The sequence below is a fragment of the Centroberyx gerrardi genome, chromosome 3, assembly GCF_048128805.1.
Source record: "Centroberyx gerrardi isolate f3 chromosome 3, fCenGer3.hap1.cur.20231027, whole genome shotgun sequence".
Lineage (NCBI taxonomy): Eukaryota > Metazoa > Chordata > Actinopteri > Beryciformes > Berycidae > Centroberyx > Centroberyx gerrardi.
Genome location: NC_135999.1, coordinates 6688483 through 6705121, shown reverse-complemented (window position 1 = coordinate 6705121; position 16639 = coordinate 6688483). Strand labels below are relative to the sequence as shown.

Genomic DNA, 16639 nt, shown 5'->3' with positions numbered 1-16639 from the left:
TCTTTGATCCCCCTTTCTGCTATGTTTTTTTCTCACTCCCTCATGATCAGTCCATCCATCTATCACCCCACCACCCACTTTTTTCTCCTCTCTCTCTCTCTCTCTCTCTCTCTCTCTCTCTCTCTCTCTCTCTCTCTCTCTCTCTCTCCCCCCCTCTCTCCCTCTTTCTCTTTCTGTTTGTTTAATTAGGTCGCTGATTGTCCTGTGATGTGGGGGCTGAATAGAGAAGCTGTCACAGGAGCTCAGTTCTGGCCCGCTGCTTCCTCCTGTTCTCTCTCTCTCTCTCACACACACACACACACACACACACACACACACACACATACACACACACACACACACACAGTTCTGGCATTGTACCGCTCTTGTGTTGGCCCAGACCAAAAAATGAAAACATTTGGTCTCTCACACACTCCCAAAAAGCTCACACAGTATTTCTTTCTCTCACACACACTCTGTTTTTCCATCTTTGACCCTGTACTCTAGGTCAGCAACAACAAAAAACAACGCTCAAATGGACTAGAGGGAGACCAGTGTTTGCCACTGGATGATGAAGGTCTTTTGGTTTGCTGCAGCACCAAAATGTGTGGATGTGTAAACCTAGAATGATCTATTTGTGAAACATTGGTCCCATAGGAGTACAATAAGACTAGATGTTGATGATGTCAACCTGTAAGTAATCAATGCTGTCAGCTATGAGGATGATGTTGTATCATCCTCATAGCTTGCAATACAGCAATGGAGGAAGTCACGCTTGTGTTATTTGTTTCAACAAGTGTTTCAGCAATATTATATCCCCAGATGTGTGTCGTAACAAGGTGACACACACACACATACACACGCACTAACCTTGCCCCACAGCTGGCTCACCATTTTCCACGTAAGTGAGAACTGTGAGTGAATGATGTGATAGGAGTCGTCTTGGTGTAAATGTTTACCAAGGCCGATTTCCTGTGTCACCACCCAGGTGTCTGTAACCACAGTCCCGCTGCAATGGTCTTTATGGCTGCTTTATGCTCTGTATGCAAGAGGAAGTGAACTATGTGAAAAACACAATGGTTCAAACACTCAAATATGTGTGCAGGGGATCAGTGCATTAAGGGATATATTCTCCTTAGGTGGTTGGTGGTGCTATAGCTTTGCATCATGTGTAAAGTACTGTAGTACAGTAAACACTGAGCACACGTAGGTTAAACTGGTACCAGCCTTCATGTTGCATAACTGTAAGTTGATCAAAGCTGTTCCTTTAGCAAAAATGATTAAAGAATCTCTCTTGTCAACAATAATGTTGAAAATTTGAATGCTTGAAAACAACAGTTCCCCTAACCAGCCCCCTTGTTATATTCAAACAACTCACCCACTGTGTGTGTCTTTGTGTGTGTGAGTGTGTATCTCTTGTGCTTATTTGTTTGTATGTGGCTCTTTGCAACGTGAATTTATATTTCATTGACCTCGGTCTATATCTGTGTTCATGGTCCAGTGTTTGCCCTCCTGTCTGTCAGGCTAATTGACAGCCATTGTCTGGTTGCACCGTCTCAGTTCAGCTCACACCAAGTAGCCGAACACCCACAGTAACCTATGAATAGAGGAAATGAGAACCCCATTAAACCCTGAACGTCCCGGCAAAGCTCCGTAGCAGTTCCTCTTTAGCCCTGAGCTACAACCTGGACACAAATACAACCTGGGGTTAATAGGAAGTGAAGCAAACTTTGACTCTGATAGTAGTGTGTGATAGTGGGAACCGAATGTGAAACAAGCCTCGGTGACCCTTCTTTCTTTTTCTTTCCCTCCTTGTTTTCTTATAAGAATCTGAATTTGTCTGCTTAAAACCCCTTCACTCTCTCTCCATTCTCTCTTACTCTCTCTCTATCTCTGTCTTTCTCTCTCTCTCTCTCTCTCTCTCTCGCTCTCTCTCTCTTCCCTATCTCAGTTGTTTTAATCAGACCTCTCTTTATCTTCCTCTTCATCACTCCCTTATTGATCCCTCCATCACTTGCTGTCCCAGTGGTCTGGTAGTGATTTGATAGATGGATGGTCGGGTCATATTGATCACGAGGCTTTGATCTGTTGTCCGTCAGCTGTTAGCCTGGCCTGCTCAGCACCATCACACATACTGACAGAAGGGATTGTGTGTGTGTGTGTGTGTGTGTGTGGACTGTCTTTACTCCACTGGCCTCTTTTACTCTTATTTTCAGTGAAGATGAGGCATATTTCTGACAGTGATGATAGCTTAGCACATTTTTAGTACTCAGTTTGAAATATGCTAGAAATTTAAAATATTCCTAGACTTTTAGCAAAACGCTCCAGTACAAATGGGTTTTCAATAGTTGGTGTGCATAGCAACAGTCGGAGCCAAGGATCTATTGAGCACTGCCAGAAAAAGAGAGTTTCCCATTGGACACCGGGCTTAAGGTGTGTGTTTGCAGGGGAAGCAAAGTTCAGAGGGTTTTGTACCCAGGCCGACTGGGAAAATATGTGGTTCCACTGAGATGGAGCGCTCAACCACAAAGTCATCTGTAGCTATATATCATATACTTGTTAAGCAAGTGTGCGCGTGTGTGTGTGTGTGTGTGTGTGTGTGTGTGTGTGTGTGTTTGTGCGTGCCTGTGTGTGGCCAACTTTACAGAACTTTCTGAAATAACACGTTTTCACTTGAAACTCCTCTCTGAATGGAGTCTGAAGCTTATTGCTGACGATTTCATCATCTTGACGCTTGTCAATCATTCATAACAGTGCCAAAGTGTATTTTGTCCTTCCATAAATAGAACCATGTTCCAACATGTGAACATAAATCAATACCTCCATAATAGTGTGTGAGTTTTCCCTCTGGGTAGTACTAACCCAGTAGCCTGGTTTCACTCACAGGCACACAGCCATACAGCCAGCAGTAGACAGTTGGGTATGTGTCGTTCTTCAGGAGGTGACCCATCCTTTACACACTTCAGCTGGAGGGAACCTCCATTATTCATGTATTTGGTGTCACTGGAAGAAAAAAGCTTCTTATCTGTTATTTGAAATTAACTACATTTCTGTAAAGTTTAAAGCTAAGCCTACTGGGGAGAAGGGCTGGGCAATAATTCAATATTATCGTTCATAATCTTTTAATAGAATCATAGTGTGATTAAATAATGATATCAAGCTATCATGATATACAATTCTGCTGTATAAATTAATGATAAAAGCAAATACTAATTAAAATTTCTCACAAAATGAGATGTGAAACAAATTAGGGAATATTATTTGAAAATGGCAGTTTTATCATATTTATACTTAACCACTATACTTCTACTTATTTTGAAGACAGTATCTGTTGTTTTTACTAGAATTGCAGTAAGTTGTCTTAAGAGATAATGTTACATAGATGTGCAACAGCGTGTAGTGTTGCATAGATGTGTGCAGAAAGAAAAATGAATAAGTTGATACGGAGGTCAGGGCTACACTCTTTTCAGTCTCATCCCTCAACGCACGCCATCCTGTTGTGTGTGTCTGGGTGTATATGTGTGTTACTGTGAGTGTATTCATATCTGTGTCCTTGCTTCTGTGACTATATATGCGTACAGTGGGTGTGCAAAGCCTCCTGATGTGACAATATGGCTGTTTGGAATGAAACGTCCGCTAACTTTTGCATGCAAAGGCTGAGACAGATGCAGTCTAGCTATGCAGTGGTTTGTAAATCCCAAGCCATTCTATGTCACTGTGGAGGGAGAGAGACAGGTAGCATGAAAGGTAAATTGAAATGTCACATTATATAGGGGAATGTCTCTGCACTCATGTCTCATTCTCTTCATCTGAGTTTTCCATTTCCCCTTTACCTCCACCTGTCCTTTTCCCCTGTCACATTCATCTTCTCTTTCACGCTTATTGTGGCCCACTCAGTTATTCATGCTCTCTCTCTCTCTCTCTCTCTCTCTCTCTCTCTCTCTCTCTCTCTCTATCAAGCCTGTCAAACTCGGACAGCGACAGAAATGATACTGCAGATTTTAATCTTTATTTCTTTATTGTCTCTTTCGTTCCCCCCCTCCCTCTCTCTCTCTCTCTCTCTCTCTCTCTTGCTCGCTCACTGACTCACACTCTATTTGACCCCAACTTCTCTCATCACCGCCACTGCCTACATTGCCATTACTGTAAATGTCACACACAGTTGTGCAGCAGGCGTTTCATGTTGTCAAATCTCCTGCTCTGTAACAGATGTTAAACTTCAAAATACTTACACTCCTCCAAATGGGCAAACACACTGAATCCTCTCTGATAATATTCTCCTTTATAGCATTATCCTTTTCATCTGTTACTCTTTTGTTTGCTTAGAATTAGAGCGGGCAGTTTTTCTTCTCTCAAGAATCTCTAAAGTGTATGAGAGGGATGCTAGAAAAGGAGGGAGAGACAGTATGATGGTCTACAGTGTCATGGTACATTTACTCAAAATGCAACATGCTGTCTAATTATCGATTGCTGGGAAACAAAGCTGTAAAACAAAGCCCTGTGTGGTCATACAAGAGAGCCAGTTAAGGCAATAAGCAGCTGGACTTGGCCTCTACCTGCATTAACTGAAAATGAATTGAATGGAGTATAAGGCGGAGTAATGCTTTTGTTTGATATTTTGTTTCCTTTGAGTGAAATCTCAAAGCACAGCTGACCTCACTCCAACAGCAGAATCACACACACACTTTCTTTTCTTTCTTGTCAGTCTCTACTGCATTCTTCCTCACTACTAGAATGAAGTCAATAGACTCCAATAAAAAAAAAAAATCGACAAAATGTGGCACGGTCCAGTAGCCTGATCAATCCGTGCCATGATTCAGACTGGATTATGGAAGTTATCAGGGACAGAGAGAATAGTAAAGGAATCCCATATGAAGGAGAAATGACTGCAGCACACAATATTGAGCACCCGATGCTGGTGCTACTCCACTGACTGGAACTGAGCAATTAAAGCACACATGGCAAATAGGTTCTGCTTACAATACTGCTGGCCTAATGGTCTGAAATGCAATTCGTTCTGGAAGTTTATAACATGTGATGGGTGTATGTTTTCTTGCATATACAGTACATGTGAATGTGTGTATTGTGTGTGTGCATGCATGTGTATGTTTTTTCCCTAAACTTCCTCCTCTCTGTGTATCTGGCTGAAGTAGAGTAGCACAGTTGTTGGCATTCGCAGCACTCGGCCCAAATAAGCAGCCTACCAACCCACTGCCCCCTGAAGAGTATCCTTGCCTCATTTATTTCTTGTGAGCGCTCCTTTCCCTCTCTTATTCTGTGGGGTCTCTCTCTCGCTCTCTCGCTCTCTCTCTCCCTCCCACCCACTTTCTCTCTATCATTCGTCTTGCTGCATTGCGAACCCCAGCAGCTTGTGGAGAATCACCACAGAGCTGCTTCAACTGAACTCTGCAACACTCACATTTGTTTGTTTCTTTTTATACTGTATGTGTGTGCGTGTGTGTGTGTGTGTGTGTGTGTGTTACCATGTACGCATAGCCCTGTGCCCTGTGTCCATTCACCTATGAGACTGAGAATGAGTATAATGCGGCAATAGATTTCCCAACCACCACCTCCTCTTGCCACGTATTCTCATCACTTCTATAACCTTCCCTCACTCCATTATACACCATTGCAGAAAATAATATGGTAATGGCATCCGCTCTCTTCCCCTCTCTGAATAGCATGAACATAACTGCGTTAACACTTTCTGAAAGCATGTTGTGAAACCCGGGCCCTCGCTCCATAACTATGTGTCGCCGTCTGAATGAGGCAGGTAGACATGAATAGAATTGTAAATGGCTTCTTTGAAAAGGGGGGAAGAGGGCCAGCCCTCTAACAAATTGCACATAAACAAATAGCCACAGGCCATTGGTTGACCCGCTGCCAACATCTTTGAGAAGTGAAGGAGAAAGAGAGTGAGAGGGAGAGAGAGGGAAAGGAGAGTCTAGGAGGGGTGCATTCCTTTCCACATAATTAGCTTTTATTTGGCTCCCTTAGCTTGGATCATGTCACTTTTCCCCCTGTCCCTCCTTCTCAGCCCTTCTCCTTCTTTTTAACATCACTCCTTCTTCAGCACAAGACTACCAACATGCCAAGCATCAGGACTCAAGCAGCTATGAGTAGATTATCTGTTACAATAGGAGAAAATAAACGGAAACGGTTGCAAAAAACAATTCCCTGAAAATATGTCAACGGGGTGAGAGAGAAAGAGAGAGAGCAACAGAGACAGAACAAAATAGACAGGGAGGAAATGAGAAAAAAAAAATAATTTCACTGACATTTCCTCGTAATTTTAGCAGGATTAGGTTTTGGATGAACTCCCATTAGCCCTTGCCAGCGGCTGCTGAGGCCATTTATTGGAATAAGACTTCTACCCTACATATGCATTGCTTTGCAACAGAAACATATATATGCCAAGAGATTATGTGAGATGTTATCATCATATCCAGTAGAATGACAGTATGACTTGGCCTATTTAGGCTTAGGATAAAACATAGTGTGGGTGAAAGACAGATAGAATGAGAAAAGGGGACAAAGACAGCGCAGGGAAGGCAAGAAAACTACAGCAACTAACACATCCTCCTCTCTGTAGTTCAAATAACCGGAGACCAGAGGGGATTTGCTGTGATGGCACTAGAGTGTGTGATTTATGTCTCCGCCGCATGGGGAACAGGTCCTTCAGAGTTAAGTAGGACAACAGCAGTAAGGGAATCAGGGAAGTCCTCAGGTGACAACGTTACAGATTGTAATGCATATTCCAACAGTGGCTGCCTCACTGAAGGAAAATAATGTTGAAATATAGTGGATACTGCTGTGAAATGAACTGCAGTGACCCATATTAATCAGAATGCATCTGACAGTATTGTCCTCTAGACCAAATAAGAGGAACACAGGTGACATTTATAATGCGGTAGGTGATCTGTTTGCAGAAATGACACTTTAAGTCCTTTGTTCTGTGTCCCGTTCTACAACATGACTGAAACAGTGTCACCTCATCTAAGTGTCATGTTGGGAAAAGGTATTGCTTCATAGGCAAGCAGCTACACCGCTCGTCACAACATGCCCACGGAATTGGTGCTGTCCAGCTCATTAATAAACGTCCTCATGGCCAGGCTAATCATACAGATCTGACATGTCATCATTTCATGATGGATTCTACCCAAGGCAATTGATTGGGAAATCAATTTAGAAGCTGCATTCTCGCCATCCATCTACTACAGAAGTCTCAGCTGTTGTGTGAATTAGTCTGCCCTTCAAATGTCCGTGGTAATGTCAGAGAAAGAAAGAGAGAGAAAGAGAAAAATACGGATTCTAAATTACCTTCATTTTAAAAAAAAAAATGCAAACCACATATACGAGACCATACAGTCAATCACTTCAAAATTAAGCCCCGGCACCTTCGTCCATGCTACAGAGCACCCCCTAATCCCCACACAGCCACGAACCGAGCTGTGATTTTCACTGAGTTTAACATTAACCTGCTGTGAGTGGGGGGAGGAAGGAGGGAAAGAGGAGGGAGGAGGGAAAGGTAGAAGAAAAGGAGAGGTGAAGGAAGCAATGGAAGGGGTAGGAGAGAGAGGGGTGAATTGAAGGATGGATTTGGTGAAGTGGCACTAAGGTGGACTAGCTAGCACGCTAGACTTCCCTTAAGACAAGATGGGATTTTGGTTGGTAAATAATTTGAATGCAAGTTGCTGTTAAGTCTGTTCAATGGGGGGACTGACAGCCAAACAAGTTAAGTTAACAAACATGAGGATTGTTCAAGTCAAAGGTAGTGCTCTAATCTGACTCCAAGATATTGTCTATTCCCTGACTCATTGTTAAGAGAGCCTGGTCAGCATCAAAGTAGGATAGGAGTAGTTAGTATTGGTACCAGTGAGGAGTATAGAATGAAATGTCAGCTGAAAAAATTATTAAAATGCCCTGTGGAGTTGAGATAGGAGGTGAAAGATAATAATAACATGAGGATTACAGAGATCCCACTCAGAAAATGTTTTACCTTAGGAGTTACATTTTCTTTCTACTCAAAGGAATCAGTGATATAAATATATACTTGGAGGCACATCAGTTAAGACCTAGAGTTACTAATGTGTACAATTACATCATATTTTATAGTAGGAAAGGTGCAGTGGACAACCGAGGCTCCTACCCCAGTAGCAAGTAGGTACACTGACATAAAAGAATTTTGTTTCAAAATCAGGTGTCCACAAAAATTGATGCCTTTTCTTATAGAATTATTGGTGCTCTGGAAGTGAAACTCAATTTGAAGTCCATTTTAAGAGCTCTGCCCACCAAATAATAATAGTGTTGAGATGCAATTTTGACTGATACATTTCAAGTAATAGCCAACCTTTTTTCTAAATATGGAGATGTAGCATTTTGGAGTGAAATTTTTCATATGTCCACTTGTTTTCTGAGTGGGGTATGAGAAGAATTAATAGCAAGGTAGGGATGAGTTCATGTGAGGAGAAGTGTAACTGTGTCTGATTCACTGTGTGCAAATGGTTATCAGGAGAAGACAGGGTGACAACAGAAGAGCCTGCAGTAAAATTGGACACACACACACACACACACACACATACACACACAAATACACACACTGCTCAGCTGAGAGGGACCCCTCATCTTTCCCTTTCTCTCTCTCCCGCTCTCTCATGCCTCCTCCCCTCTTTTCTCTTTCCCATCATGACTAACCGGTTTCTCTCTTCTTTTGGACCAATACTGTGGAATCTGCTGCATCACTGAAGAGAAACAGTTTTAGTTTAAGTGACAACAGTGTCACTTCCCTCCCCCGCCGTACAGGCTACAGCCACCAGCAGACAGAGGCAGGCAGGGCTTGATATGCAAATATAGCCTGAGTGGGCGGCAGCCAAGAGCAGAGTGTGCAGCAATGTGAGGACTCTCCCGAGCCCCGCCCCCTGAAGCCAGTTGCTAAGCAACCACCCAAAAGGGGGAGGGGGGAGAGAGCGGGGGAGGGAGGGGCCATGAATTCAACAACTGTTGCCTGATCTGAGCTCTCACTGTGTGAATGCAAGTCAGCCCCGGCGAACCAGTCAGCGAGAGAGGGAAAGTGTGTGAGTGCGTGCGTGTGCGTGTGAGTCGCAGAGTCCGTGCTCGTGTATGTATGTGTGTGTATGTGTGTGTGTGTGAGAGAAAGGGAGAGAGAGAGAGAGAGAGAGAGGCAGTTGCAGTCTCTCTCGGCGTAGGAAAAGCCAGCCAGCCGGTGCAGTGTTTTTAAAGTGGAAGACCCATCCTGCTCCGCTCCTCTGTCTCTGTCTGGACTATACCACTTCCAGGGACTTACCCTTTGGACTATCCCGACATCCTCCTCCTCCTCCCCCCCCCCCCCCCCCCCCCCCCCCCTTGCGTTTTGAAGGGAACACCTGTGTGTGGCGCGTGAGTGTGTGTGAGCGGAGACGGCGGACTTAGCCCTGGTGGACAGGGCGAGTGGATGACTTCAGCGGATGAGGGCTTGGCTGGTGGAGAGTGGGGGACCGGTGACCATGGAACCCCCTCAGTAGCAAACGGGGTAAGAGACCAGACTGCATATGGGGGGTTGGGGGGGGGGGGGGGGGGGGTTGAAAGAGAGGAGCAGGAATTCAGAAGATAGAAAGAAGGGGAAAGAGGGAAGTAGGGATAGAGAGGAAGGGGGTGATTAGAGCGAAGTGAGGCTATGGCGAGAGAAGCGGGAGACAGAATTGCTGAAAGAAGGAGAAAGCAGAGAAAGTGTGTTGGGGGGAAGATTGGTGGGCGGAAGGGAGGGGGGGCAGGTCAGCGGCAGCGCAAAGCCCATTGTCCCCCAGTTTGTGTTTGTGTGTGAATGTGTGTGTGTTGCATCTGACCCTGCCGCACAGCCTGCCCGTCTGTCTTTTTCAGCTGTTGGTGTCTCTGTGACCACACTCCACTCTCCATTCACTCTGTCTTACACACTCTCTCCAATACAGTTTCTCTATTCCCTCTCTTCCCTTCACTGTCTCCTTTCTAGCATCTTTGTATCTCTATCTATGTATCATTATGTATCCTTCTATCTCTCTCTCTCTCTCTCTCTCTCTCTCTGTCTCTGTCACTGGTGGCTGGGGCTGGGGCTCTGTCTCAGTTCAACATCTCTCTGATGGTAATGGGATTAATTGAAAACCAGGGTAGATGAAGGGAGAGAGAATGAGAGAGAAAAAGAGAGAGAATGAGGCAGAGAAAAAGAAAGACATAGATTATGGAGGTATCGATAGTTTAAGAAACAGAGAAAGGATAGAGGAATAGCGTAAAAGATAAAGCGAGAAGGACAGGCTTGCTCTGTAACAGGACTGAGGTGAATTGGTATTTGCCCCCCCCCCCTCTGTATGAGTGTATGTTGTATGGTTTGTTGTAAATACTTGAGGAATGCTGGTTTATTTTATGCTGTTTATGCTGAAGTGATGTGTAGACCGTCATGATTTAGGACCAATTGTCTGGTAACTTAAATCAAATCTTCCTCATGTATTTAAAGTATTATATACAAATATGAAAACCATTTTGTAATCGTAATGCTCTACCGTTAGAATTCAAGTTATTCCTGCCCAGGTGGTTTATCTACTCCATCTGGCTGTGGTTCAGTGAAAAAGGAGAAGTTTATCCTACAACCATGACATTATGGCTAAACCAACCAACCAATGTTAGGGAAGCAGGACATGGTAGACTTACGCCTAATACACAATACACACATAATAGAACATATTATGGATGAAGACATCTCCATTTTATTAATTTAATTTTTTGATATTATAAATCATGATAGAGTAAACAATCAACAGAGGAAGAAGTGAGCTAAAAAAAATTCAGTTGTATTTTTTTTGTCATTGTTTCAAGATGGTTTAACATACAGGCCAAAGACACAAAAGCTGACAGTCTTTTATTTTGCCCCAATATATATTCTATCATAGCTAACATACAATAATCAATATTCTAGATAATCTAGATAAATCAGCAGCAGAAAAGGCCAACTTTATCTCACTATTCCAACACCCTTACATGCCTTGGATTTCATTATTCCAAAAAAAGAAAGGTGGGTTGAGTTTCATTTGTATTGCTGGAATCGCAACAGCAACATGTGACATCAAACCCTGTACCGTGGTTTTGAATACTCCTGGTCTGTGACTGGACATTACATAACGAGATTTACTCTCCTTCAACTGAGCAGATAATACACTGTTTATTGTTCTCGGCCCAAAACCTTCCTCAAAGCCTTTTTTCCGTTAAGATCATTTCTATTCATTGTCATTTTGTTGAACACAGATGCTCTTTATGGTAATTTGATTTTGGGTAAACCCCCGTACCTAAAACAGGGCTGACATTCTGCCTAGTGTCTTTCAGGCTGTACAGTGTGTATACCAGGACCAGAATAACTAGATTACCAGTACTGAGCCGCGCTGGATGAATGGAGGCTAATCTGCAGCAGTCAAAATGCTCACTCCTCTCTCATACTCTCTAACAGGTTGGTACTGAGAGAGAGAGACAGAGAGAGAGAGAGCGGAAATATCGTTACATAATACAAAACAAATAACTTAACATTATCTCAGTCCTAGAGTTAAATAGTTTGTTTACCTTGAATTTGTGTTTGTGCATGGGTGCAAATGTCCATTCAAAACCTGGTATCTCCAAAAAGGACGCTTCTGTTTTCTTATTTTATTATTTCCCAGTGGACACCGATATATTTTTGAAATGAAAGAATGTGTTTTGAAAGGGTTTCATGGGGCCCAAGGTCAAGAAATGTACTCAACACATGCAAACTTTGAATTTTGAGTGGGAAAACGCACGACAGCAGCGGTAGACAGCTGAAGAGAGGCAGGGGTTGGGCCCCCTGCTGAGGGTCCGCCACCAATGACACACTGAGATGCCTGAGATGCGACAGCAGCTAGACGGCTGACAAAACAGTCGCTTAGGAGAAAGACAATGCACTTTGTTAAAGAAAGCGAGGTGGTTTCTTTTCAATGGGCATTCGTTTGATGGCTGACAGTAGAGAGAGGAGAATGGGCAGACCAGACACAACACACTTTAGCTGTGAGATGATGGACTTGGATAAAGAAAGAGACAGAGAGGTGTAGACAGGGTGTTTCTTTTTAAATGAACGTAGCTTAATACAAAGGAATATGACAGAACTATCTTGAATGTTGAACAAAAGTGTTGCATCTCTATTGTAGAGCTAAAAACACAACCTACAGTACAATGCCCTCATGTCTTTGGTTTGACTTCTCCTTGCTAATGCTGACTTCCTTGTTTTTATATGAAGCAGTGGCCTGTTTTGTTTGGACATGACCAGTTGCTTAACACTTGTCGCTCCAAGTCGGAACAGGTGGTTGACACCTAAAGGACAAATGAACTAATAAACACAAACACACACACCTACTTGGTGTTAGGTGTGACAGCTCCTGTTGATGACACCGCAATATGACACCGATACTGTTTGGCCTAGCTGGGGATTTTTATGACACACACAAACACTGGTGCACACACACACACACACACACAAACACATTCAGCTCCCCTAGACTCTGTTTATCTTTCTAGTTGCAAGATAGGATCACTAGAATAGCCTCTAAAGGATTCTCTCTCAAGGATCAGTAACACACACACAAACACACTCTCTCACACAGAGAAGAAAGTACAACACTGTACTCCTGTCCAGCGTTTTGACCAGAATGTGTCCTTTTCTTTCGGAGACCACACACTCACACACTCACTCACACACACACACACACTTGCCCACACGCAGCATTGCCCGAATGTTGTTGTACGCCAACAACAGTCGGTACTGTCCTCCAGGTTCCCTGTGTGTGCAGCTTTGTAAACCACAATTAATTACACTCCATTGATCTGCCGGGTTGTCAGGGACGGTGTCTTTGTGAATAAACACATATTTCACTCTTTCACCCACCCACACACACACACACACACACACACACACTGCAATAGAACACTTTCATCACTCTTAATCACTCTTAAGCAAGGGGTGTATTTCAAGTTCTCCTAGTTTAAAAATCCCCATACACGCAAACACACACACACACACACACACACACATGTTCACCATACTCACATTGGCTACATTCATTTCCTAATCCCTAACTCTAACCTTAACCATCACCCTGAACCCAACCCTAACCTAGACCTAATTCTAATCTTAACCCTAAAGTCCAAGCCCTAAACTGGAAATATAAGAACACACACACACACACACACACACACGCACACACACACTACTTCACCTCTTGGGGTTTCCTGTGTGTGCCTCTGGTCTATGTAGGTTTTCATTGAGAATGCCTCCACACAGTCTCCAGTGTGCTGCTCCCGTCCCTCCCTACATTGTCCTTTGTCCAGGGCAACATTCCTGGTAACCCAAGCACCTACCTGTTCCCCTTAGGATTCAGGTGTGTGTGTGTGTGTGTGTATGAGTGTGTGTGCCACGCTGGCTTAAAGGCCCCTGTGTTGATGTTTTACTGAGGTCGTTTTTTCCTTCAAGGCGAATGGGCAGGGAGAGGGGCGAGACTTTATTTAGAAGTTCTCACACACGGGAGTTTCAGGAGATTTTGTATTTCAGTGGGGAGGGTGAATGTGTGTGAATGTGTGCGTGTGTGTGCGTGTGTGTGCGTGCGCGTCTGTCTCAGTTGCCGAAACCTGAAGTAGTTCCAGTGTTAACTTCACAAAATGGCGGTAGATTATGAGTCATTAGTTCCTCTATGCGTGCGTGTTTGTGTGTGTCAGTGTGTGTCAGTGTGTGAGTGCGTGCATGCGTAGGAGGAGAGTATCTCTTGCCATAGGAGGTGAATAATACAAATTCACAGGCGCACACACACACACACATTCAGATACTGCACATACACATAGTGACTGTTAATGTCGCTTTTCCTTGATATGCTGCAAAATAGGTATAGTAAGGTGTAAATAGTCATTATTCAGCGAAAGAGGGTTGTTAACCCCAGTATCATGCATATATATATATTTGTGGATTATGAATATCCTTTACCGATGTCGTAAAGCGTCTTATGACCCCCCCCTAGATCTTCTTGTTACCCAGTAGGGGGATCTGAGCCTCAGGATGAGAGCCGCAGCGATGGTCCGCAGAACAGAGACAGATGCACCCATTGGTAACGGACACAGAACAAAGCTGAAGTTCAAAGCCGAAGCATAAAAGCTGACTGTTCGCTTTATAGGTGAATGTTATTGTGGCGACAGCACTTGAGGACTTTACGGCTTAGAAGACAGGCGAGAAAAGGAGAGAGGGTGAGATGATGAGAGAGAGAGAGAGAAAGAGAAAAAGACAGAAGGATGTGGAAAAAGCCTCTGCAGAGAAGCGCCTCTTATCTCTGGAGCCCAGACTGACAAACACCAGCAGAGAGCAAAGACTCTGCTACTCTCTCTCTCTCTCTCGCTCTCTCTCTCTCTCTCTATCTATCTATCTATCTATCTTTCTCTCCTTTCTCAAGAACTCCCTCCCTCATTCTTTTCCCTCTCTTCACTGCTGACTCACACTGAATCAAAGCTTCATTCATTTGGATCGACCCAATCAATGTCAGTCCATGTTCCTGCTCATCCCATCCCATCCCACACTGCCCTAACGCTCTGTCTGTCTCTGTCTTTTGCACAACACTTATTTTGCTTGGTTGTTTAGCCACAAGATGATTAGTGTCTAGCTAGTAATAATACCAGAGACAACATGCTATAATAAATATCCACCAGAGGCAACACCTTCTGAAACCTTACAAGCCCAATATGTCATTTAATCTAGTATTTCCCTAATGAAAAAACACTATAATATTCCTCTAGTATTCTTAGAGGGTGGTACTCAATAGTGATCTTATCATACTTTATATTTTTTATCTACTATAGCATCAGGGCTGCTGTGATATTTGTTTAGTATTATAAAAATTCGATTTAGATTAGATTACTACTCTTTTTTTGTAAGGCTGAGTCTTAAAATCAAATTGTTTTTAAAACAAGTGAAAAGATGAGAAGAGAGAAGTGAGACGATTTCACTTGTATCCAATTCAGATCAACTTGCTTCAATCGATCGAGTGTCATTTTCTTATTAGTGGTCTGCGTTATTCTGCCTTGATGTTGACTCTTGTTTCTGAAAAAGTCCTGAGACAAGTGAAACTGAAGTTGAAACATGTTGGCATTCTGTTGGCAGAATGTTTCAACTGTAAGAAAAGTAATATTTGTCAAGTTCGACTCTCTTACCCAGTCACGGCCAAGTTCAAAGCCATCTTCTCCCTCCTTTTGAAATTTAGATCAATAGGGCCTTGAAATGCATGGTCATCCACATAATTCTCCACTGTGCCAGGAGGGCAGATTAATGATTTGTTCAGCACTAAAATGTATTGACCCTCAGCACTCAGCACAGACTGAGGGGGAGTGAGGGGAGAGGGAGAGTCCATGTTTTTAATGATGGCCGTAACAATGTTGGTGTTGTTCAACCTGATAAAAAGAGTTTGGGCCTTTGATGAGTGAGAGATTGAACACTAACTGCAAATTAATTGGGCTTTCAGTCATTTGTTCTTGTCATTCTGTGTGTGTGTGTGTGTGTGTGTTTGTGCGCGTGCGTGCATGCATGTGTGTGCAAAGCTTTTATTGTATGTAAGAATGATTAGGACAGAAAGTGGCAACAACGCAGAGAAAGATAGAAAAACAGAGAGAGAAACAGATGAGGTTGCTGTAAATTTGCTTTAACTTTCTTACTCATTTTGAGGTAGCTGAGTATTGTCTGCTTTTCCCCTTATTTTCCCCTTAGTCCACCATGGATATTTGACCTATTACCATATTCATGCCATCTATCTTCCCGCACTGCAAAGAGCAGATGGCCCTTTTAAATGGAAATGACTTTTCACATGCTAACTTCAAGGTGTTAGAATTCCCCTAGCTGGATTCAGTTTTTCTAAGAATAACCCGTACATAAATGCCTATGGGGAATTTGCATCATGCATTTGCATGGTTATGATTTGACTATGGGTCAAGCTAGAGAATACAAGGGTAGTATGGGCGATTGGATTCAGGAGAACTTTGAGATAAACCTTTCAATGCATTGCTGAATGCAGCAGGTATCCACATTTGCATGCAGTCTCCTGCTCATGCTTTTGCTCCATGTCACTCTCTCACACAGACACACACATTATTTTGCAATCGGAAAATATGTCATTAATTATCTCTGTACCTAGCAACCTGTACTGTAACAGCAATTATAACCTCACTGAATTTCACTATTGCCTATACTGCAATCTCCCACAGCATTACTCAACAACAACTATAGCATGACAAATACATTACTCAATATTTGTGTTTCAGTACAATGCCAACACAGCATTCACTGTAGTTATCATTCACATTACAGATACTTTGTTTATTCACTGTTGAAAACCAAACGGCACTGCCAAGTTTAGTTGAAGGTGAATTAGGGTTAAATTATTAAGTTACTCAACAACAGATTTTTTCAAAGTTGACGAGCAGTTTAGTAATATATGTGTGTGTGTGTGTGCGTGCGTGTGTGTGTGGGTGTGTTTTGACTGAGTGGAGCCTATGGGGTGCTGGGGCGGGAGTTAGTCACAGATCCTTGCTCAGCTCATCCTTTTTTGACGTTGCTTTCAATTTTGCCTCTTGTTTTCTCCCTGCTTCTCATTCTGTCTTTCTCTCTCTC

At 43.1% G+C, this 16639-nt stretch overlaps 1 protein-coding gene across 3 annotated transcripts in view; it reads left to right on the top strand.

The window, feature by feature from the left end:
* The window catches only part of rab11fip4b (RAB11 family interacting protein 4 (class II) b), a 57564-nt gene that overhangs the window by 19158 nt on the left and 21767 nt on the right, over window positions 1-16639 (top strand). Inside the window, exon 1 of one of the 3 annotated variants that reach the window (XM_078282580.1) lies at window positions 9324-9508. The exons of the other annotated variants lie outside the window; for them this stretch is intronic. Within the exon in view, the coding sequence (XP_078138706.1) occupies window positions 9431-9508 (78 nt within the window). The 5' untranslated portion in view covers window positions 9324-9430. Of the gene's footprint in view, window positions 1-9323; window positions 9509-16639 lie in introns of those variants that run through there. 3 annotated transcript variants of the gene reach the window in all.